This window comes from Poecilia mexicana, unplaced genomic scaffold, assembly GCF_051168715.1.
Source record: "Poecilia mexicana isolate PSO_F unplaced genomic scaffold, ASM5116871v1 scaffold_23, whole genome shotgun sequence".
Classification (NCBI taxonomy): Eukaryota; Metazoa; Chordata; class Actinopteri; order Cyprinodontiformes; family Poeciliidae; genus Poecilia; species Poecilia mexicana.
Genome location: NW_028263392.1, coordinates 4873647 through 4897992, shown reverse-complemented (window position 1 = coordinate 4897992; position 24346 = coordinate 4873647). Strand labels below are relative to the sequence as shown.

At 39.8% G+C, this 24346-nt stretch overlaps 3 protein-coding genes across 4 annotated transcripts; 2 read left to right on the top strand and 1 right to left on the bottom strand.

Annotated features, from left to right (window-relative positions):
- Positions 1-51: 51 nt before the first annotated feature.
- On the top strand, positions 52-3676 carry LOC106930278 (uncharacterized). Of its 2 annotated transcripts, XM_015007725.2 has the most exons (7): positions 52-137; positions 600-777; positions 854-1035; positions 1129-1259; positions 1421-1569; positions 1671-1760; positions 3037-3676. In XM_015007725.2, the coding sequence occupies exons 2-7, from the start codon at positions 600-602 to the stop codon at positions 3276-3278; spliced, it is 972 nt and encodes a 323-aa protein (XP_014863211.2). In that variant the 5' UTR covers positions 52-137; the 3' UTR covers positions 3279-3676. The 2 variants fall into 2 exon arrangements, with proteins under 2 accessions (XP_014863211.2, XP_014863210.2); XM_015007724.2 differs by lacking the exon at positions 52-137 and having other exon boundaries at positions 579-777.
- A 377-nt stretch (positions 3677-4053) lies between these two features.
- Positions 4054-5574, bottom strand: tprkb (Tp53rk binding protein). The gene is made up of 4 exons (XM_015007727.2): positions 5338-5574; positions 5069-5191; positions 4662-4838; positions 4054-4332 (listed from the first exon to the last, which is right to left on the bottom strand). Exons 1-4 carry the CDS (start codon positions 5476-5478, stop codon positions 4246-4248), a joined length of 528 nt encoding a protein of 175 aa, XP_014863213.2. The 5' UTR covers positions 5479-5574; the 3' UTR covers positions 4054-4245.
- Positions 5575-6727: 1153 nt separating this feature from the next.
- Positions 6728-12105, top strand: alg10 (ALG10 alpha-1,2-glucosyltransferase). The gene is made up of 3 exons (XM_015007728.2): positions 6728-7110; positions 9059-9256; positions 9339-12105. The coding sequence occupies exons 1-3, from the start codon at positions 6937-6939 to the stop codon at positions 10398-10400; spliced, it is 1434 nt and encodes a 477-aa protein (XP_014863214.2). The 5' UTR covers positions 6728-6936; the 3' UTR covers positions 10401-12105.
- Positions 12106-24346: the final 12241 nt, after the last annotated feature.

Here is a 24346-nt window from a genome sequence, read left to right as displayed (position 1 = left end):
TCCGACTTCTTAGTTCCGGTCAGAACTGGGACAACAGGGACCGGGGAAGAAAAAAAAAAAAAAGAAACACCGTCCACTGTGCATACCTCGAGACATATCGTTTGCAGAACGAAATAGCAACTAATATTAGCAATAAGGTAAGTGTAAAGTATGCCGAACTTACTGCGCAAAGTATTTGCTTATGTTAGGTGTCTTACTTTTCAAAGTGAGATCTGTAAATCAATTTCTGTCTTGGATTCATTGTTTGAAAGTATCCAGAACAAGAAGTTTTTTATATTTCCAACATTTTTTTCGCAGCTAATAACAAACCATAAGTTTATAATATAAACTCAACATATCTGTCATAAAATGTAAGATAATTTCAAATGCAGTACAATGATACTACAGATAAAAAGATATGATTTGCTGAAAGCCTTTATGGGAGAGCAGTAATACAATTAATACATTGAATACTTTTTCAAGACACAGAAGTCATATATTTTCCATTCATTCAAATTATTTCAACTTCGTCTTTTAAAGGAAAAGTAAATGGTTAAGGTTAAATAATACCAGGTGGAATTTTTTAAAGTACGTTACACATGTTTTTGTTGGTTCTGCAGATGAGTGACGTGTCTACGGACGCCGTCACCCTGGATGTGCTGAGAGAAGCCAGGGAGACGGTGAGGAGCAGCCCCCTGGGTGTCATCAACACCCCCATGATCCCGTGGTGCCAGACCACGCTGCCACTGAGCGTCAGCTGCAACGTCCACATCAAGCTGGAAAACATGCAGAAAACCGGTCAGTGGAGGAGCTGCAGTCTCTTGATCCCACATGTCTGAACCCCACCTTGATATTCCTCGTTTCTGATTGACAGGGTCCTTTAAAATCAGAGGAGTGGCCAATCAGTTCTCCAGAAGACCGAGCGGTGGCCATTTTGTGACCATATCAGCGGGGAACTACGGGAAGTCCTTTGCCTACGCCTCGAAACACTACGGCTCTAAGGGGAAGGTGGTTATGCCAGAAACGGCCCCTGAATCCAGGGCCACCCTTATCCAGGTCAGACTGAAAAACAAAGATAAATGAAATGTTGCATCATACCTGACCGTTATAAAGATTGCAGAGGGATGTATTTCTGATTTTACTCCTCAGACTTTTGGGGTGGAAGTAGAACGAGTTCCCACCTCCTCTCTGATGAGTGCGGTGAACCGGTGCGTTCAGGAGGACAACATGACCTTCCTGCACTCCTACGACGACCTGGATCTAATAGCCGGACACGCCAGGTTCTCCTAACTTAAACAAAACATTGACTTTTTTTTCCCCCTAACCCTCTACATTTATTTCAAGTTAGCAAGAAAATTTCACAGAGTAGCAAACACAGGCAAGGTGGAAGGAAACGGACACCTGGTTTTCATTCCTAAAATGAGAATCTGTGTGCGCGCAGCCTGGGCCTGGAGGTGCTGGAGGCGGTGTCGGACCCGGACGTGGTGGTGGTCTGCTGCGGTGGGGGCGGCCTGCTAGCCGGGGTTGCTGCCGCCATCAAGCTCTCGGGGTGCGACACAACCAGGATCTATGGTGTGGAACCAGAAGGAGGTGAAGTGAAGTTTAAAAATGGCCGCCCAAATGTGGAAACAGATCATCAGCGTAGAGCTTGATTATACCAAGTGTGTGTGCGTGTGTGTGTTTGCCACCAGCTTGTACGATGTACCAAAGCTTTATTGAGAAGAAGCCGGTGTGGATGGATACACACAGCATCGCCTCTGGCCTTGCACCTCCTTCTGCAGGTTGGTCCTCCTCTATGCTAGCATGTAGCTACTGATTGTGAAAACGTTACCCTTTCCAAAGGTATTCACATCACATGGACTTATCAAGTTTAGCCATTTTACACCCAAAAACGTCTGGCATTTTAAAGAGATTTTATTTTCTAGTCAACCTAAAGTAGTGCATTCTGAACCCCACTGAACTAGATACCTTGAAATAAAATCCATGGTTTTTAATCCATGCAGCCTCTTATAGGTGGAGTGCACGTGTATATTCAGTCCCACTTTAGTTCAATGCTCCTAAATAAAATTTGGTCCAACCAGTAGGGTTCAAACATATTTCTCATGTAAAACTCTAGACTTTTCCAGATTTTACCAATTGTTTATTCTCATTATCGGGTGGGTGGATAAATAAAAAGGGAAAAAAAGACTGGAAGCAAAGATGGAAGCAAAGTACCCAAATAGAACTACAGGAGAGAAGGAAGGACACAAACGTGACAATAAAAAACAAAGGAACTGGCACACGAAGAAGTAAAACAGACAGAAGGAAGAAAGAAAAGAGATAAAAGGAAGTTGAGAGAAAAAAGAAAAATACGAGAAAAAAAACAGAAAAGGAAGGAAGGAAATAATAAATGGAAGAGGAGAAATGGAATGTAGAAGGGAGAAAGAAATTCTGAAATGAATAAAGAAAAGAGAAAAATGCAAATAACATAAGGAAAGAACAGACAAACACAAGAAAAGGAATAAAAAAACTGATATAGCAAAGGAAGGAAGGAACAAGGACGGAGACAAGGGTGGAAGGAACAAAAAGAAGAAAAGACACAAAAAGGGAAAGGAGGAAAGTAGTGAAAGAACAAAAAGCAAGACCGAAGAATGAAGAAAAAGTGATGCAATGGTGGACAGATGGACGGACAAAACAAAGTAGAAAAGGGAAAAAGGAGGAAAGATAAAACAAATCAGGAAGGGCAGAAAGACAGACATCATTTATTTTAGACGACTGGATAAAGATTAAAGCTGGAAATGCAAACATTTTCCCATCTTCCCATTTTCTCCTTCCATGTCTCTAACCAGACCAGGAAAACACCAAGATCCGACTCTAGACTAGGTAGAGTCTAAGAAAACACTAAGATCCGACTCTAGACTAGGTAGAGTCTAAGAAAACACTAAGATCCGACTCTAGACTAGGTAGAGTCTAAGAAAACACTAAGATCCGACTCTAGACTAGGTAGAAACCTTGAGCCAGTCGCCAGACGACGCATTCGATGTGATGCCGTAACCGCGGCGCTGCTCTGCTCCGCAGGCCGGCTGCCCTTTGAGCTGTGTCGGCTCTACGTGGATCAGATCGTCCTGGTGAGCGACGATGAGATCAAGGCGGCCGTCTCCGCCCTCTACCGAGCCGGGCTGGTGGTCGAGCCGTCGGGTTCCGCCGCCTTCGCCGCGCTCGTCAACGACAAGATACCCGACCTGGAGGGGAAGACCGTCGTGTGCATCCTCAGCGGAGGGAACGTCGGGAAAGACGAGCTGGCCAACTTTCCAGACTGAAACGCTCCGATGTGATTTTGGATCAATCTGAAAGCGTTCCTTCACATTTTTTCCCCAATTCAAAAGGGAAATGTTTTGGACTTTTTTTTTTGTCTTTTAACACAAATCTTGGAACTAACACTGAAAACCAGCACCATAAATTTATAGCAGATGTATTCGATGACAAAATTAGCTTGGTTAAAGTTATTACATTGTTAATGAAATTACTTTTTACTGAGTACCACCACAAATCACTAGTCAAAGACCATTTGAAAGCCACTGAATCTGGAAAAATTAAGAGATTTTTCTAGACATTCGGGCTTCAAGCAAGTTCAAAATACACAGGCAGTAGTTTTTAGCTTTTGTGGAGTAATTCTGTTGCCGAATGCAAAGTCAATAAATGCAAGATTCAAAATAAATCTACAATTTCTGAAATTTTTTTTTAACTTTGTTTTGGCTTTCAGAAATGTAAGAGAGCCGGCTCAATTGGTGTGCGTGATCCGGCAGCTTTAACCTTTAAATATGGAAGCAGTGGGAAAAAAATAGACAGATGGAAGTAAGTAAAGATCGATAAATTATTCATTTTGTATATCTAAAGCGAGTCACGTTGAGCTGTATATCAAAATGTACTTATCTTGTCAAATAAACATGAAAGGAAGAAAAAAAACATTCTTAAGGGATGTTAGAAAGTTTCAACCAAATGTAACACATGACTGTAATCTCAAAACAGTTCAAAAGGAGTAAAGAAAGACCAGAAACAGCATCATATTTTTTTTTTTACGATTTTCTATTTAAATTTCCCCCCAAACTGGTTCCAGAAAACAGGCTGAAGAACTGAATAAAAACTAGTGAACTGTGACATAATTTACTGAACCCAGGAGAGTACACAGTCATAAACGGTATTGAAAATATAAAAATAATCCTAAATACATTTTTGGGATGAAAAGAACAGATTTTCAATCACGTGTTGCTCTTGTGTCCTCAGGAGCTACATGACGTCTTTTATGGCCATTCTACACACGACGGCATCTAGCAGACTGCCGCATGTCTCCTCCTGAGGCGTGACTTTGTACAGCTGTAATGGAGACAAAAAGGAGCAAATACGTTCAGGACATACTGTAGCATTTTCCGGCTAAAATAATAAGCAAGAGCTGCTCTGAAAAAGGTACAATCTCGAGGCCAGCATTACGCACAATAAATCCAAGCCTGTGCATCCAATTTGTGATTAATGCATCATTAAAAGAGCAAAAATACAAGTTATGCACCTTTTAACTGTGTATATAAAGCATTTATAGCTGTAAACGTAATTCATTTGACCTACATGTTCCGATTTATGCTCTAAAACCAGTTGGTGAGTCTCTCGTTGTTAAAATACGCTGAGATCCATATATATTAGATCATTACCTTTCTGATCTTTTCCAAGTCAGACAGTGAGGAAACCTGGTCCACTGGAAGCTGCTGACCGTCCACCATGGCCGTGATGTCCGCCATGGCCTGCAACTCGTCTTTGTCGTGAACAACCACCACCAGGACCGAGTCGTCTCTGTCGGAGAGCCCAAATCTCTTGAAGGCGTCTGAGATCTGCATTGATAAAGACGTTAAAGACTGAAAAACGATCCAACAGATCTAACAGATTACACTGACATCAGCTGTAATCAGCTGATGCTTTACAGACCACTTTTACAACAATGTGCAACATGTGTTGGTCCATAAACTTCTATTGAACTGTATTGATATATGGGGTTGATACGTGACAAAATTTGAACTAGTTCAAGTTACATGGTTTGACATTTTAGTTAAAACGTACGCACATTGTTTGTCGGTGACAAGCTGAAAATTATTTCCGAGTTGAGACTTCTGGTCTTCATGTTTCCAATGGAGTGTAAATGAAAAGCTTTATTGGCAGCCACCAGCACTTGGAAAGGATCCACCAGCTGTAAAAGCACACAAAGTTGGATTTTACATCCCAGACACTTCCAGCCCCATACGTATGAACAAAGACGAGACAGTAATCATTTTTCAAATAGCATAAGCTGAATGTATTGACAGAATTAAAAACAATAACATAAAAGTGGCTCACCATTGTCGGGTTGATGAGGGCACCATTTATTTTTCCCTCCACCGCTTTCTGTCTCAGTTCTGCTGCATTTTTCACGCTTTTAAAAAGCATCTGCGTCACCCTGGTGTCGGGGTAAAGCTCCAGCGTTTGCGTAAGTTTCATGCTGAAAATTCATATATATGCACAAATTAAACAATTTTTATCTGCTTACCGAAAAGGCACTACGCTTCTTCACGTTAGACACATGAAGGGGGAACCATAATACAGTAACACAGCTCGGAACAAAATATCGTGAGCAGAACACACCTATGGAATATATTACATAACCATATTTAGTAAAGTCAACAATTAATTACACAACATAAAATGCGTATTGATATTTTTATATAACTGTGTAATTTAAGTGTTTGGTGCCACAAACGTGTAGTAGACGTCGCACTTGCTTAATGCTATGTAGTAACGATTCGTGAGCTCGTCCGCCATATTGTGAGTGGCGACATGAATAAAGAAACACGAGTGTCTTTATAAAAAGGGAAAAGGTGATTATTTTAGTAGAGATTATTTTTAATCATTTCGATAAAAATGAGCACGGTTTTCAAATGAATATCTCGAAACAACAGAAATTCAGTGTGCTTAAAATGCATCCCAACCATATCCACTGGATTCCATTTTGTTACATATTATTTAAACTGCATGCTACCTAATTTTGAATTTGACATTTGTGCCTTTCTAAATATTTTGTATGTATTTATTGGTGTTATAATGTAACAGTTTTTGCAGATGTATGTGGTAAAGGCAATAAATAAATAAAAGAAACAAAATATTGCGTAATTGTAGAATTATGTTACCTTTAAAAAAGGAAAGAAAAACATACAGGAATAGTTTTACTGAAAAATATGTTCTTCTAGTTGAATAAGAATATTCTGTATTCAATAAATTGAGAACAATTTCTTGCACTGAATGAAGAATTTTTTTAAACCAAAACTGACATACTGACTAATAAATATCACTATTACTTTACATTGTTCAAATAGAGATACTGTAGTGGTTTACAAAGCTTTATTATGAAATAAAAAATGGATTTGAAACGTTTTGCTTTGTCTGAACTTGAGTTTGTTTTTGTTATACATTTTATTTTTCCATAATTTTCACACAGATGTATTTTTTGTATATATGCGGTAGCATTAGTATTTTTTACAAGTTAGTCAGATGGTATAGCCTTTATACCAAATGTTATTTTACTTTTACTTTAGTCAGTCTTTGAATAATTACATTTTACGTTGGTTTATACTGAAGTTATACCATTCTAATTTTACGTAGAATAGCGCTGTATCCACTCACAATGTGGCGTCGACGTTGAACTAAGAGCAAGGTAGTAGGAACCACTGGTTGTAGAAGTGTTTCCACCCGAGGTCGATTCTAAGGCGGATATCCAGCTGTTGGAAATCCAAACTCCTCGGTTTTTTATTTTTGTGTCAATTTCAGCCATTTTCTCTCTGAATTTGGGGAACGTATCTGCTTTAATCCAAGAGTGTGGTCGCTATGCGCTGTATACACGAGCCTAATAGTTAGTGTTTGATCAAATTGACTGTTTCGTCGTGTGTCGTTGTAAAACAGTGAATGCAAGACATGGAGAAAGTCGAGAGCTACATATTCTCAGCTCTGTGCAGCGTCAACTTCTTGGTGTCCTGCCTTCTGTTCTCCAAAATGACGAGGGTACAGCGGGATCCCTACATGGACGAGATCTTCCACGTCCCTCAGGCTCAGAGATACTGCATGGGGAAATTCAATGAGGTAACCGTCCGTTTGTGGATGGGTCCATCACTGTGTAACGGATTAAGGCTAGAACCAACAGCAGGGCTTTTTATTATTTGACCAGAATGGCATGACGGCTTGTGGAGGCTTTAATCTCAAATGCAGACATATATAAAGGCATTAGCAGAGGTTGTGAGCTGAGCTCACATGTGCTAAATCTTTTTGAACCTCATATCATGAGCTCACGAGTAAATTCAGATTCCCAAAAGCGCCATGTGTGCGAAAAAGAAAATATCCTGTTTTAATAAACATCTAGCTGCCACGCCCCCCTCTGGATATTTTAAAGGAGGATTTCCTAGGCCAAAGCAGGATGCAAGACTTTGTTTCTGAAGATGACCACAAGGGGGCGGGACAAAGCAGCGTGAAATACGCTTTAACGGTTTAAAACCGTCACCCCCAATGGAAGTCAATGGGAACACCGTGTCATCGTGACAGTTAAGGGCTTCTAAACTAGACGGTGTGTTGTGGTGTTTGCTGAGCTATATAGTTTTTAACACCGTTTATATCTGTGCTGCACAACACCCCACACACAAGGGTTTTTTTTTGTTGTTGTTGTTTTACATCTATTTAGTCACATCTACATATTTATGCCAGGAAATACAAATTACAGCTTAAGGGAAATACAGCTGTCCATATAATCATCATCATCATCATCAAGTCATTGCCCCTCACACATAATAACTGGTTGGTCACAAAATCTGCCTTGAAGCATTTCCAATAGCTGGCAGTCAGTGTTTGACCTTTCTTATTTGCAGAATTGTTTTTATTCAACCACACTGTAGTGTTTTTAGGCATTGCCAGCCTGTTAAAGGTCAAGCTACAGCATCCAGATTGGATTTAAGTCCAACCTTTGACTAGGATGTTCCGAAATTTCTTTTTGTTATTATTACTTAAAATTGATGAAAGCAGCAAATATTACTAATAAAATGGATTCTAATATGGAAGAACAGATAGGACCGGCAACTACGATGGAGCAGTAGGGCCAGACTAAGAGTTTTTTTTTTCTATATGAAGTAATTCCAAAAAAGTTTTATTACAAATGTAAAGTCATAATATTAACAGAATAAAGACACTATTTTACCAGAAGGAAAGTCAGAAATTTAGTAGAAAAAAGTTGTTTTGGGTAAAAAGCGTCAATAGAGTTATCCATTTCTGATGTGACCAGCTCGTATACGCTGTGATTTATTAATTTTTTTCTTGAAGTAGACTCAGTCGTTGGACAATTGTTTCAAAGTACTACTACTGATAAGTTGATGCTGATTTATTAAAAGATTAACACACCAGCATTTAAAACCAATACCAAAATAAAACTTCACAAGATCAATTCATTCTTTGTTTAGGAGCCGTCATAAAATGACTTCAGGCTTCTAATTTTGTGACATTATTCTGGTAATGTTATCAGTTTGTTCTTGTATTATTTCGACCTTATTGTCATATGACGTTTTTCTTGTTATTGCAACTTTATTCTCATAATATCATTTTGACTGTTCTGGTAATATGAGCTTATTCTTGTATTATTACGACTTAAAATGACTGTCATACGGCTATTTCCGTATTATTATTACTTTATTCTGGTAAAATGAGTTTATTCTAGTATTGTTTCTACTTTGCAATGTTATTTTTAACATACTCTTGTACAACTGTATTTGAGTAATATTATGACTTAATTCTCGTAAGACTTTTTTCTCGTAATATAACTTTTTCTCGTATTTACATTTTTTTTTGTCTTAGTCCGGCCCTAAAACTCATTAGTCATAGCCAACTGCTTCAAAGCGGTTGGTTAAAAATTTTTGCCGTTAACTGCATGGGGCCCCCTCAAGGAGGCGACATAAGTTTAGGACAGCCAGAACCAGATGATGATTTAAAGGAAAGCTCCTTGAATTGCGAGATCTATGATGCTGATGATGTTTGTCTCCGGTGTCGTCAGTGGGACCCCATGATCACCACCCTCCCTGGCCTCTACCTCGTCTCAGTGGGCATCATTAAGCCGATGGCGTGGCTCGCCAAATTGACGGGTAGCGTGGCGTGTTCCACGGCCATGCTGCGCTTCACCAACGTGCTGTTTAACTGCGGGAACTTCTACCTGCTGTACCTGCTCATAAGCAAGCTGCACCACAGGGACAAGGTAAGGCTGCCTCACCACAACGAGGGAGGGAGAAAGGAAAGGTTCCCATTTTTTCTCTAATGCCATGTTACCTCTTCTTCAGACGCGGTTGATGTTTCGGCGAATCCTCTGCACAGTGTCTCTGTCCACCTTCCCCGTGCTTTACTTCTTCACCTTCCTCTACTACACGGACGCCGGATCCACCTTCTTCATCCTCTTTGCGTACCTCATGACGCTGTACGGCTGCCACAAGGCCTCGGCGCTGCTCGGCGTCTGCGCCGTGCTCTTCCGGCAGACCAACATCGTCTGGGTGGCATTTTGCGCCGGCACCGTGGTGGCTGCCAAGATGGATGACGTCTGGAGGATGGAGTACACGAAGAAGAAGGACGAGAGACCCTCCGCCGTCCGGGTGCCACTGTCGTCTCAAGGAGTGAAGAAAGTGATTACGTTCTCATTGGACTTCTTCACCTCGCCTGAAACCGTGAAGGTGGTGATGCAAGTGACCTGGCCTTACGCCGTGGTGGCAGCGGGTTTCCTGCTGTTCATGTTGTTGAACGAGGGGATAGTGGTGGGCGACAGGACGAGCCACCAAGCCTGCTTCCACTTCCCTCAGGTCTTCTACTTTTTCTGCTTCACCTACTTCTTCTCCCTCCCGGTGTCGCTGTGCCTCCACCGAACCCTACGCTTCAGCAACGCACTGAAGAGGCATCCTGTGTTCTTCTCTGTCCTCACCATTGTCTCCTTGTTTCTGGTTTGGAAGTTCACTTACGTCCACAAGTACCTCCTGGCTGATAACCGCCATTTCCCCTTCTACATCTGGAAAAACATCTACCAGAGGCACAAGCTGGTCCGCTTCCTGCTCGTCCCGGCTTACATTTTCACCGGGTGGAACTTCCTGGAGACCTTAAAGTCCCGGTCTTTCTTCATGAGCCTTGCCTACCTGACGTGTCTCGTCTTAGCCACAATTCCCCAGGAGCTCCTGGAGTTCAGGTACTTCATCATCCCGTACCTGATGTACCGTCTCCACATGCCTCTCTCGCCCCTTTCACGGCTAGTCGGCGAGTTCCTGCTGTACACGATTGTGAATGTCGCCACCATTTACCTGTTCATCGCCAAGAGCTTCTCCTGGCCTTTGGCCCTGACCACGCAGAGGTTCATGTGGTGAGGAGGTGTCTGGAACCAGGAAAACCACCAAATGGTTATCAGTTTTGGACATTAGAAACTCAATAAAAATCCATCAGTTCAATCAAAAATTGTACGGCCACATTTCTGAGCCTCATTCCAAGAAAAGCTGACTGACATCAACACAGACTATTGTGAAAATATTGTTGCTGTAGTCTGGGAGAATATGTTCCATCTGGAGAAGCTTTTTTTTTGGCTCTTTTTTACAGTGAAATGTGTGCATTTCCTTCTTGCACCCATTATTTCCTCTACTGTAAATGGAAGAAGTGAAGCCCACTAAGCAAGTTTCCTAAACAGTATTTAAAATTTCAGAATCTTAAAAGGCGGTGAATGTATCGTAGATCACAAACAACGCCTTAGAGAATCTGTATTTAGGATAGTCCAAATTTGACAAGATTCTGAAATAAAGCTGATCTAAATGTATTCAGATGTCAGAAAAAGCATGAAATATCCCTTTACCACGCTGCCAAATCAGAAGCGAACTTCAGCGTTGTATAGTGTCACGATGGTACCGAAAATACAACTCAAATATTGGGAAATATGTTGTACTCCAATGTTCATTTGAGACTTGAGACGTTTGGGGTTTTGAAGTAGAAAACAAATAGGAAGCCTGTCTAAGGAAACTCTGCTAACTTGAGCTGTAAATGTGATAACAGCTGCTGGTTATGTCTCGCATTCACCATATCGTCCTTCTGGACGCTCTTTTTTTGTTTTTAGGTGTTTTTAGGCACAAAATGAAGCCATGTGACGTTTTTTAGTAGCCATTCGTTGGACCCCTGACTGGGAACCTTTTGTACTCGTTTACACAACAGAAGATCTGAAGACCTTTCTGTGTTCCTCCACATGATAACGAGGGTAGAGTAACACAGCGCTACTCATTGTTGCTGCGCACTGCAGGGTCAGGTGGCAGAAAGAAGACTACTACTTCAATCAAGAAAGACAAATTCTGCTGTGTAAGTCTACATTCAGTCACAGAACAATACGTCTTAAATTATACTTGCTACTTTTCTGTTCTCGTTTAGGATTCTACTGTAGTTTGTTAGTGGTGGTAAAATGTGGGTACGAATTAGTGAAGGGGTTAACTAATCGGAAGCCGAATAAAGAGACCAAAAATGTCTTCTTCTTTTCTTTTCTTTTTTTTTTTTGACCAAACGAAGAACACTGATGTTCAAAACTTTATGTTCGCTTGATTCCACGAGGGTAGAAATGGTTTCCATAACTAGCTTAATATTATCAAAAGCCATGAATATCCACTGGAGCTAAACAATAAATCTATCCAGGATTGTGTGTTTAGTTTTTTTTTTTTTGGAGGGTGGGGGGGTTTGATGTTTTTGTCTTAACTAATTTGCATACATGTGATTAGCTTAGCTAGTTCTGGTTTTACCCAGCGTCTGTCTGTGATAGAATATAATACCTGATGTTATTTTTCTATCTCTGTTTATAGTCAGTTTAGGTTTGTAGACCCGCGCAGCAGTATGCAACGGTTTCAGTAAAAACACCTGCTTCGAGATCAGTTTGTCATCTTTCCGAACAGTGCTGCTTCCACTGGCCTGGTGTTGTACAACTTAACTCTGGTTCACGTTGTTTTGAAACGTTTTTCCTTTGGATCTCTCTGTGTCCGGCTCCGTTCCAGCCATTCCTCCCCTTTTTGATACAACTTTGAATAAAACGTATTACAACAAAACAAACTGTGGCAAAACTTGAGTGGTGCAACATATTTCAAACGTGAGTTTTGTCCATCAATTTGGTTGTTTTTTTACTAGTCCACTTTTATGTTAATTCACACGCGTCAATTGCCTTTTTCTCTCATTTATCCATTCATTCTTTTATCAGTTTGTTCATTATACACCCATCCCATTAATTCATCCATCAGTTTTCTTTTCATTATTTACCAATTATTTTTCTTGATATGTCCTTCCAAATATTTGCAAACCCTATATTTTTTAAAGCCGGACGATACTAGAAATATCTCCCTACTCTTCTCGACTAAACTTTTTAATAATACATTTAAAATAAGATCTTTCTTCCCTAAAAATATCAAGGAACTCTCAAAAAAACATGGAAATCCAACAATTCAACATAAGATTCACTTGTCAACTGATGGAAAAGGGTAGAAACAAAAAAAATTTCTTCATGAATGCTTTACATCTATGGAGCTAAATTGGGGCCATAAAGTTTGTTCAAAAGAAGAAAAAAAAATCTTCGAGTCTGAAGAGTAACTTAACATTTTTCTTTCAGTTTCAAAACATTTTTTAGTTTAATTTTTTCTTCAGGTTCAAATCTTTTTGTTTTGTTCAGTTTCAAACTATCTTGAAGAAACTTTATGGCCCCAACTTAGCTCCATGTACAGCTGCTATTTTGAGGGTCTATTTTTCTCAATATTTGAAACAAACATTCTATTTTGGAGTTTCCATAGCTTTTAAGACAAAAACATGCTGCCATATCACAGGTCAGTCAAAAGGGGGCAGTCTTGGATGGAGCTAACGGTTCCAGTTAGTTTCTTTTTTTTTTTTAATTAACATAGGAAATATTTAGTCAATAATCTCCTCCTGCTTTCCTAACCCAGGAACCTTGAAAGTAAACTTCATAGTTAATTTAGGGTTACTTATAATAAACTCTATTTTCTCTATAAAACAGTCGTCACAATGTCTGTTCTCCATCATGACCAGATTAAAGTTCTGTATCAAAAGAGATTTAATAACCGACTCTGCCTCTCTGCTCCCCCGAGCCTGCAGAAATTCAGCTTTTCCGTTTTCTCGCTGCTTCATTGATTTTTACTTAAGGGGATGACGAAATGACGCCGCAGTCCTTCTCGCTGCTGTGCTCTGGCATTTGGAGAACTGCAGCCCAACAGAAAGGCAAGGTAACAGCTTCGGTTCCTGTAGTATTATTACCTCTTCATTTCTGTTGATGGCGAGCCAGTGGAAAAAAGGTTAAATGTTACAGATTCCATCAGGAAGGAGGAAAAATAAATGAAATTACAGTGCTGTGAAAAAACAGTTGCCTCCTTTTAATGAGGAACAAACAAATCTTTACTCAATATGAAGATGAGCTGAACAAATACAAAAAAGCATCCCAAACCAACCAGGTCGAGTTAACTGATTATCCACATTTCTAGTTCAGTTTAACTTTGCCTACTGTGGAATTTAGATTTAAGAACAGATGAGAAATAAAGTCATTTCTAAGACTGTGGGACTCCAGACTATCAGAATAACCCAGAAATAGATTCACCATGAACCAATGGCGACTCTTCCAACATCCCACCAAAATCACTCTGGTGAGCACAAAAGAACCAAGAGTATCATCTAATGTAATGCAGACCTTACTTGTATTAGCAAAGGTCAGAGGTCATAATTCAGCAACAAGAAAGAGGCTAGAAAAAAACGCATCCGTACAAAAACCCAATGTTAACAAAACCGCCCAATAAAGTACATCTCACAAATGTCGAAAATATCTTGATGATCTCCAAGATTTTCGGGACAATATTTGGTTGTCCGAAGTAGAACATCCATTCCGTTCATGCTTAAAAACCTTTCAGTGTGGCTTAATCAAAACTATTCTGTAAAGAAGAGTTAGTCAATATTCCTCCACAGAGATTTTACCACAAATGCTCAATGGCAGTTGTTGCTGGCAATCAGGTTTAGGAGGTGGAACTACATGTTCACAAAGGACAAGGTTGGTTTGGATAGCTTTTGTATTTGCTTAGGTTATTTTTGTGTTATAGAGAAATTTGCAAAACTTATTTTAAAAAAAAGCTCTTTACTGGAGAGATTATTCTAATAGTATAAGCAAATTCATTTTCCTGATGTCTGTCGCTTCCAGAGATGGGGACTGGAGTCACATGACTTGGATTATAAAAATCCAGACTTGAGACTTGACTTGAAAAAATGCTCAAAGACTCGGACTTGACTTTGACTTTCACACCATTGACTTGGGACTTGACTTGACTTGAAGCTGTTTACTTGAAAAGACTTGATATTTCACTTAAGTCAAAAATTTAAAATACATTATTTATAAACTGGCCGCATTAATTAATTTAACTCATCCCATATTAACAGGCGCAGACCATCTTTCTTTCTCTTTTTCCACACTGTACTTATGTGTACATAAGCTGCAACACAACCAATCAAATTAACAGGATTTAAAAATAACGGGGGAGGGGGGAGAAACAAGAGACAAAAAAATGCTCAAAGCAGATATACTCCTGTGAGTAATTGCTTTTTGGGTACATCAATCATGAAATATCCAACTAAAACCGGAGTGAAACATGCAAAAATTGCAAGACCAGGATATCCTCTCAGATGAAAATACAACTTCCAACTGTTCGGTATTTGAAGTTGCATAAAGAATAGTAAGCGGTACTTTTCTTTTACTCTGAGACAACTGACTAGCTAACGTCGTGTTAGCAACTCTGGGTTACGTTGGTGATACCGCTTATCTTTCACTTCTATGTTGTGTTTAGTCATGTTGTGTAAATCCGGTGCTTCAAATATCCACAAATAATGTGCACCGTGTTAGCTCAGGAAGCTAATGTGCTTCGTGTTAGCTCAGGAAGCTAATGTGCACCGTGTTAGCTCAGGAAGCTAATGTGCACGTGTTAGCTCAGGAAGCTAATGTGCACCGTGAAGCTGGTGGATAGTGAGTGGTGTCCGGTGTTCAGAAAGCAGGTTCTGTACCTGAACTCAGGGAAGAGAGTTTCTCTCTATCCCATCATAATGATGAACCCGATCCAGTTCCATCACAGGATGGATGGTGTATTCATAAGGAAAAGTACGGTTTCTTACATCCCTTTCCCACCCTGCTCCCGTATTAGTATTTTTCCATAAATATCCCCTCCTCCCCCCACGGCTCTTAGGTTAGTTTTACACCCGCCTCCTCTGACAGTAGCACCGGACAGAGACATTTCCTATATTCTCAGACCCAAAATTTGACAGGTATGGGTGTATTTGAAGACATCTATGTTGAGAAATTATATTGACAATAAATAGATTGTCCATATAATTTGTAGACTTAATGCAGTCAGTGCATTAACTCTACTGTTTTTTCCAGTTATAACTCATCAAATGGCGGCGTGATGGTCGTTGCACAGATCCCATTTCCAAGTGGTATAATTTTGCTAGAAAATTAATCAAAATCCAGTAATTTTGCTATCCTTCAGAAATTGCTGTAAAGGTAAAAAATTTTACAATTGTAAGGATCCTGAGGGTAACGCTGTTGGGTAGTGCTGAGTGTTTCTGGATGGTAATGCATCCATCTTTCTTTCTAACCAAGACACACATTATTTTGTGTCTTGGTTAGTGATTCTGGCGAGCTTGATTCAGGCAACATGTTCTTATCAATACTGAGATGTGAAATTGGCTGTACATTTAACCCCACTTGGACTGACGGATATTTATGTTGGCATCACATTCAAATTCCAGAGTGAGTCGGTTGTTCAACAATAATTAAGTATGTTTTCTGAAAATTTTATTATCTGTTTAGTTTTCATGACCAAATCAATGTATAATCACAATACTCCAACCTTTTTGAATTATGTGCGTAAAAATAAACCAAAGTTAACCAAAAACTAAAACTACTACTGCAACTAATAGAAACTAAACTAAAACAAGAAAATATGTAAGTAATAATGTAAAAATAGCAAACACGTACTAAAAACTCATTTAAACATTGCTGAATTAGATTAAAAAAAAGTCTAAATGAAATAAAACTAACCTATAATGAAAAACCCAAAACTACTCAGTCCTTTCACAAACCTTTAAATCTTTCTTAATTGTTCCTTTAAAAGCTAAAAACTATAATTTATTTCCTTTTCAGCTGCATTTCTCTGTGTTTTAGCATACGGGCTGCTCAGTGCAAAAGTTTTATGTTAGTATTCGTCTGTTTCTGGAGCCAGCGGATCGGCGGCGAGGTCACGCCTTCTTCAGGATTCCTCTCTTAACTCCCAGCGACACGGTCGACCCTTTCACCACGCATCGGTCAGCTTTTGGCCAACACATCAGCACACATACATTTACACTCTCCTGTCCTCTCACAGACCCTGCACACACACACACACACACACACACACCTTCGGCAAACACTGGTGGTAGTTTCTTGGATTATGTGTCAGGAATCCACCAGATTCCCCCACTGACCTATGACCACCTCCGCGGAGCCTGGAGTACCTCGTCCATCTGGGATGCGTCTCAGTGCATAATGCATCGCTCTCTGAGGAAGAAGCCCACTGAGGCACACTGAAACAGCTGTCATGCATAATAGATAAAGGCAGATTAAAGGAACAAGTGGCCTTGGTGTGTAGTTCTGATTGAGACAAAGCTTTCTTGGGGTGATCCAGAGAGAATTCATGTTTCTAAGTGTGTGTGTTTGTGCATCGAAAAGACGACTAAATTAAATCACCCAACAGGTCTCAGACAACAATTTCTGTCTTGTAACTATCCCCACTTGATTATCTTTTAGAGAGAGATGAAAAAAAAACAACAATGTAGTTTGTAGCTCCTGATGTGTTAACTGTTGAGCACTTAATTAAGAATCCCATTTTAGTCGTACGACGAAGAACAAGCAGGTACTCACGGAAACAGATGGAGCCGCAGACGACACCATATGTCACCGCAACGAGACTGGAGCTCTAAATGACTTCAGTCTCCTCCAGTGAAAACTGCTGAGGGAAATGACAGCATTATTTCATTTCTAAGGCGAGACTTGATTAGTGAAATGTAATATCATGGAGCACGGCGATGACATCGCTGGACACTAGTGAGGGTTACGTTTCCCCTTTGTATTGTTGGAACATTGTGGTGGCAGCACACAGAGAGGGTGCCATGTATCAAAAACATTGACTCAGGTTGATTATGCACAACAACTTTGTTTTAGGTGTATGATACAGTCCCAATAAAGCACATTGAAGTTTGTGACTATGAGGGACGTGACTACTAAAGTGCTGTGATTGGGGAACGTAGCCCACTTGAGTTGTGGTCTGTTTTGTTACAGAAACATCTGAAGAATCCAATCTGTTTCAAACTGTGCAACGTTTAGCTTCGCTAAACATGGAGGTCTTATCTTGGTGACAACCGCGTTGCATCCTGGGAATGAAAGGACTAAATGTCAGGCTACATGGGCAAGCTCTGCGTTGTGCTAGAAGAAATAAAAATTATCTTGAGTAGAGCTAAGTTAAACAAAGTTGGAGATTATACACAAAGTGATATTACTCCACCTACAGCTCATAATAAAAATAGAACTTTCATTTTCACCTCAGATTTGCTGCGTGTTCTGTTCTTAATGTACATTTTAGCTGGAGAGCGAGCCTACGTGAGCAGCACTACTACCCAAAACGATCACAGCATATACTGTATGCAAATGTTTCTATTCCTGTAAAAGCAGTGGGAGTTGGGTGGGCGGAGTGGTCAAAAAAATCATGTGCTTAATTTGATTAATTAGAACAGTAATTATAAGACTTCCCCACGTTCATTTCAGAGAGCCTTCTGGGAAAAAGTTTAAAGTCCTGCAAGGAATGCGTGGGAGCACGTGCTGGTCAGATTTATTAAGATAAAAAAACCCACAACTTTGCTCTCAGTGTAGCACCAACCTCCCTGCTATTTTTATAGATAAATATTCAAGTGGACCTCCGTCTTTGTGGCAGGTTGCTAAGATACACACCGTGTCAGGAAGTGACAAGCGTAATTACGACCCTGGCTGACAGACATCGAGCAGAGTGTTCATTAGACTTACTCAAACATTAAGACGTCAAGTCTATTTTTTTTTTTTTCTTTTTTTTCAAGGGATGAAAACCTGACAAGCTTTTGTATCAGCTAATTTACCAGATTGTAATTTTGGCCAATGAGGACGTCGAACGGAGAGACGAAGAAGAAAGAGAGAGAGAAAAAAAATGTCACTACGTCAGACATTTTGGGGCGTTTAGGTGTAGTCGCTCGGTGCATTCTTTACAGGCCACAGACCAAAACAAACTTTATCCCGGTGGTTTTATTGTTACTGACTGCAGTGAGATTAGTTTCGAGTTAGATTTGGATATTCCAATATCCGCCGAGGAAACGATGTTAAGCTCAAGGTTGATCCGATTTATGGCCCTCCTACTGAGTCAAAATCAGTGTGAAATTGTTCTACCAGTCTGTACAGATGAGGTACACTCATTTTTTTAATTTGACCCTTTTTATTCCCCGTTAATACACAGCTCTCCATTACCATGACCCCTCCTGTCACTCAATAGATGCTTAAAACACACATGTGCCAAAACGTTCTGCAGCTGAACAGAAACTGGAACTGAACTTGTTATTTTTGGACCTAAAGTGGAAGAGTCTAGCATTATAGATCTAGAGTTGTAGGTCTATAACAATTTCACACTGATTTTGACTCAACAGATCACATGACCTAGAAGCTATTGAAGAGAAATACTAAATTTAAACTAAAAAAATAAGTGTGACACATAAATAAAATAATGTGTCTCATATAAAAGCATGAATTACCATGTTTTGGTATTGGTTGGTCACAAGGCAAAGCATTTATTAACATTTGATTGACAGGAGTGTTTGGTTCGGAAATTTGTTGACAGTCCCTAAGTGAACCTCCGAGAGCTGAGGAGGGAGCGAGAGAACGGCTGGCTGAAATTATCGTTCATAAATCAGATCAACCTTGAGCTTTTTTTTTTTATTATTACAATAATATGTACAACAAGTTACATAAACAGTAACTAGACGAACAATGGGGCTCAAGGAAGGTAACAGCAAAAATTACAAACAGGAAAGGGATACAAAAAGGAAGAGGTTACAAAGGACAAGGTTAAATACAGCAGTTGGGGCAAATTACATGAGAAATTCTTTACAAATTGTAGTGGTCTTTATAGCTTTAGTATTGGTACAGTTTTTAAGAGAATGTAAATATGAAGAAACACAGGCATAAAAAGCATTACATTTGGGTTTCAATTTAAGAAAGATCAACCTTGAGCTAAACGCAGCTTACTCGGCGGCGGTGACGTTGGTTCCAAAGTTCTATTGACCAATAGTAGAGGAGCTGGACATAGAAGGCAGCTCTCCTCAAGTTAAAACAGGAGAAGAGAAGAGGCAATGACAAAAGAACAAGACAAAACAAAATATGTACTTTTCTTGACAAAAACGCATGTTTAGGGGAAATGAAAAAGAAAATATATACATTACTTAATGGAAACTCGTGTAAGGAAAAGGACAAACTAAATATATATTTATACTTTTATTTTGTATATCAGTTTTGGTCCTCTATATTTAAATGGACTCTGTTACTCTTAAACTGTCATTTGAAGCATTTTTAACGCCCCACATTAGGTTGTGTAAATGTTTCTCTCTCTCCGTTGGCCATCTTTGATATTAAAGATATTAGTGCCTTTTTCCTCCCGCTCTCTCCATCTCGCCCTACCTCTTTTCAACCCCCGAGTCAATCTCTCCATCTCCCCCCTCTATCTCAGGGGCCTCAGGAAAATGAAGCTATTTATAGCGACTCGAGGCGTTCACGTGGAGGCGTTCAAGGTTCTCCCTGTAAGAAACAAAACAAGTCACATTTGAACCACCATGAAATGCTTTCCTGAAAATTTGTTTCCCCACATACACACGGTTCTTAAAATTTACTGCGTCTGAACCTGCTTTGCACATCGAAAAACTTGATTCTTTTTTTTCTTTTTTCTCCCCCCCCCCCCCCCTGCTCCTTTGGAAAGTTGGAGTTAGATTTCACAGACAAATCCGCGAGCAGGTGAAGCCATTAGAGTTCACTGGACATTTAAATCCAGTTCTAGATAAAATACAACATGGTTAAGATTACTTTATAATGCCAGTTGGAAACAATTGCATCGACTTACCGATTTTGCTGCAATTCCTCATATTAGGCCTTGTGTTCGAAGTGGAAAGACTTCCTTTAACAGGAGGAAACCTAAAAAGGCACTTTATATAGTGTGAAGCCAAGGCTTACATAATACAACTTAAGTTTTTTATTTGCCCTTGGAGGCAGCAGAAATTATGAAACAGCACGCGACATTAAAACACTGCGTAAAAATAACAAAAGGTGTCTTCCTTTGAGCTAAATTGAGTTTTTCTATTACCACCACCATCTTACTTTACCTGTCACTCTTCAGTATTATTATTATTTTTTATTCGCAGAACTGTAATTTGAATTCACGTCACGCGTCAGCGATTTTCAGGCCGGATTTTTTTTTTTTTTTATCAGACTAAATGTGAAGCCAGCTAAGCGAATTTGTTTTGCAAATGAATGCTAATAAGCATCCTTAATGAGGCAAATTGAGCAGCCAATTTCATCTGCTTTCCAAACGTTTAGAGTGCATTCACACGAGGAAAAGGGAGGAATGCCAAGAAAACACCTGACATCTATCTAATATACTCAAGAGGACTGAAGGTGATTGAGTGGGGCCGCTGCGGAAAGTGCTTGATTATATCTGTCATCAGTTTGCTGTATTATCAGGGCGATATTGACATATTTACAGAGCTTGGGTAGCTTTAATTTGGCCATCAGGAATGTAAGTTGCCGATTTCAGCAATGCAGAGAAGCAGGAGGCCACGCCGATGAGCAAAATTTGTGCTGTGCTTTTTTTTATGTTTAAAAAAGGGGCTCCATTTTGTTAGAGTAAGACATATCTGGTTCTTTTATATCCTTGTGACTCTTTAAAGCGATAAATTAGTAATAAAGCCTAAGTGTACGCATAACTAGCCGGTGACAAAATGACAGAGCTAATGGGGAACAGCCAGCCAAACACAGGGAACCTGAGGAAGCTTGTTATGTAGCTGGAAGCAAATGGAAAGCGAGTGGGAGCTGAAGAAACAGCACTAATTGGGACCTTCAGGGATATGGCAATGGAATGCTAATAAAGTTACCGTGCAAACAGATGCTCATATGGACAGCTGAATGTAGAAACTGTTTTGTTAATTGGAAGACATTTGCTAGGAAGATTTTTTTTAAGGAGCTAAGTTAGATGTAGAACCGAGAGCAAACTGCCAAGGAAAACTGCAATTAGAGGTGAGAAAATGAGCAGATTTTATGGTGACGTGAAGGAAGTGCATTGTTCTGCTGTCTTAGAACAAACTGGATAAAATATTTGTTTTTGTGACCTTACAGTAGAATCTATAGGCCGGTTATGATTACACATTTTGCTAGATGATAATTTGTCCCAGAACTGACTGATTGCAAAATAAATATTGTTGTTTTGAGAATCACAGTAATGGCAAAATAACGCAAGAACAGAATATCAAATATCAATAAGCTTTCGATTCCAATGTATATTTAACACTGGAACTGGAAGATATTTTAAATTATAAAATAAGTAAACAAAACTGAAACAATAAAATAAAATGAATTATGCAAATAAAACTGTCCTTCAGCAAAAATGTTTAGTTTGAGACAAACCTAACAATTTACAATTTCTGAGTTAGTTTTTTTTTTTTTTTTTTTTTTTTTTAAAGGCTCTATAATTGTGTTTAAATATTGCCAACAATGTTTTCTAATGACCTGGTCATATTATTAAATTTCCTGTAAGTTTTAATATTTAAGTAAAGTTGGTTGCAATCTGCAGCTTTGCTACAAGATGGCTCCAGATCCTTCGCGTTTTTTTCCCTCTCCACTGACATTAATATGATTTTCCCTATTGAAAGCTACTCTGGTATCATAATGTATAATTGTTTATAAGTCTGTCTTCAAGCAGCTGTTCAGTTTGAAAACCATCTGTGAACATCAATTTTCAAATCTGAACATTGAAATTCGACGAGGTCATTTAACCCTTTAGGTGGCAGTACCAAAATCACCAAAACACCTGAAAAGGTATACCCAAATTAAATGAGCTGCTGTTCTTGAACAATTTGGAATACATGCAAAAGCTTGGTCTCTTTATGAAGATAACAAGCTAAATTTTCTATTTTTTCAGTCAAAAATACTTTAACTGTAAGTAGTTTGTAGCCATTACCTTTGTAGCACAAAAGAAATAGAAAATTTTTTGCTTCACTCTGATTTTTCATTTTTATTTCTATGTAAATAGACATTAAGTGTTGAATGCATGGACTGGGGTAGCAGCTTAAGAAGGGAGGCCCATACTTCCCTCTCCCCAGCCACTTGTTCCACCTCTTCCCGGGGAATCCCAAGGCGTTCCCAGGCCAGCCGAGAAACATAGACCCTCCAGCGTGTCCTGGGTCTTCCCCCGGGCCTCCTCCCAGTGGGACGTGCCCAGAACACCTCACCACCAGGTAGTGGTCAGTGGACAGCTCCGCACCTCTCTTCACCCGAGTGTCTAAGACATGCCACCGCAGATCCGATGATACGATGACAAAGTCAATCATCGAACTGCGGCCTAGGGGTGTCCTGGTGCCAAGTTCACATATGGACACCCTTATGCTTGAACATGGTGTTCGTTATGGGCAATCCATGACGAGCACAAAAGTCCAACAAAAGAACACCTCTCAAGTTCAGATGGGGGGTGAGGGGGGGCATTCCTCCCAACCACGCCCCTCCAGGTCTCACTGTCATTGTCCACGTGAGCGTTGACGTCCCCAAGTAGAACAAGGGAGTTCCCAGGAGGGGCATTCTCCATTACCTCTAAGGACTCCAAGAAGGGTGGGTAATCTGCCCCGTCAGCTCCAACGTCTGTCTCAGATCCACTTGCTCCAGAACACAGCTCTCGGGTAGCATTTAGGGCTTTGCATAGACCATTGATCAGACCTTTTCCACAAACACCGATCGGGTCCCGTCCAAAAAAGTTTGAAAAATAGTTTCTCCTTTGCTGAGCCTGTCCGATGTAATTCTCAGCTGCTGGTTGGTCCTCATCATCTCTGTCTGGCGGTGAGAGAAACTGTGTACCGTCAAATCGGAAATCTGTGTAATACGTCTGTGTGGCAGCGTTTTTCACCTCACGTGGTCGATTAAGCGCTCTGATAAGGTCTACGCGCGACAGGGGCACTCCAGTACAAAATATTTTGGATTTTTCAACCAGCCCCATTGAGGAGCTGTGATAGCGGGATGCAACAAATGGCGTTTTCTCCAGAGCTGTTTGGGTCCTGAACTTCTCAAAGTCAAAGCCCTGATTGAGTTCGGGCTGATTGACTTTGTGGAGGCCCAAACCAGCTCCAATCCACCTTATAGATCCAGATAAAATACTCATTGTCAAAAAATGTCTGTAAATATTCAATGATCGGTGTATCTGTTGCTCTCGCTTGCTGAGGGAAGTTGAATACATATAACAGAGATCTTCGGTATATAACTGCCTCTGTGACGTCATAGGACGGTTTACTTATCTAGCCACGTCACTGTGTATGTGTACTGTCAAATCGGAAATCAGTGTAATAGGTCTGTGTGGCAGCGTCTTTGACTTGACATGGTCGATTAAGCGCTCTTATAAGGTCTACGTGCGACAGTGGCACTTTTCAACCAGCCCTATTGTGGAGCTGTAATGGCGGGAGGAAAGAAATTCAGTTTTTTCTCGAGCCACATTATTCCTGAATTTCTCTAAGTCCAAGCTGGTATTCAGTTTGGGCTGGTTGACCATTGTGGAGCCCCAAACCAGCTCCAATCCAGCTTGAAGATCCAGACCCAAAAAAACTCATCCACAAAAAATGTCCATAAATATCCAGTGATCGGTGTATCTGTTGCTGTCGCTTGCTGAGGGAAGTTGATTACATATAACAGAGATCTTTGGTATATAACCGAGTCTGTGACGTCATAGAATGTGAAGCTCCAACACCATATCACCTTAGGTTTTTTATTTTTTTAATTATTGAATTATATATAAATGGCATTAATTTATTAAATACAATTTAAATAAAAATTGTATACTTCTTTTCCATTTGCAGCCTTCTGATTTAAATATCAAAAATAAAGGCTAATAAATAAAAAAATAAAAGAAATATAATAAATCAACCATTCAGTTTCATGCCTTGGAGTGATTTGCCACACAGTGAT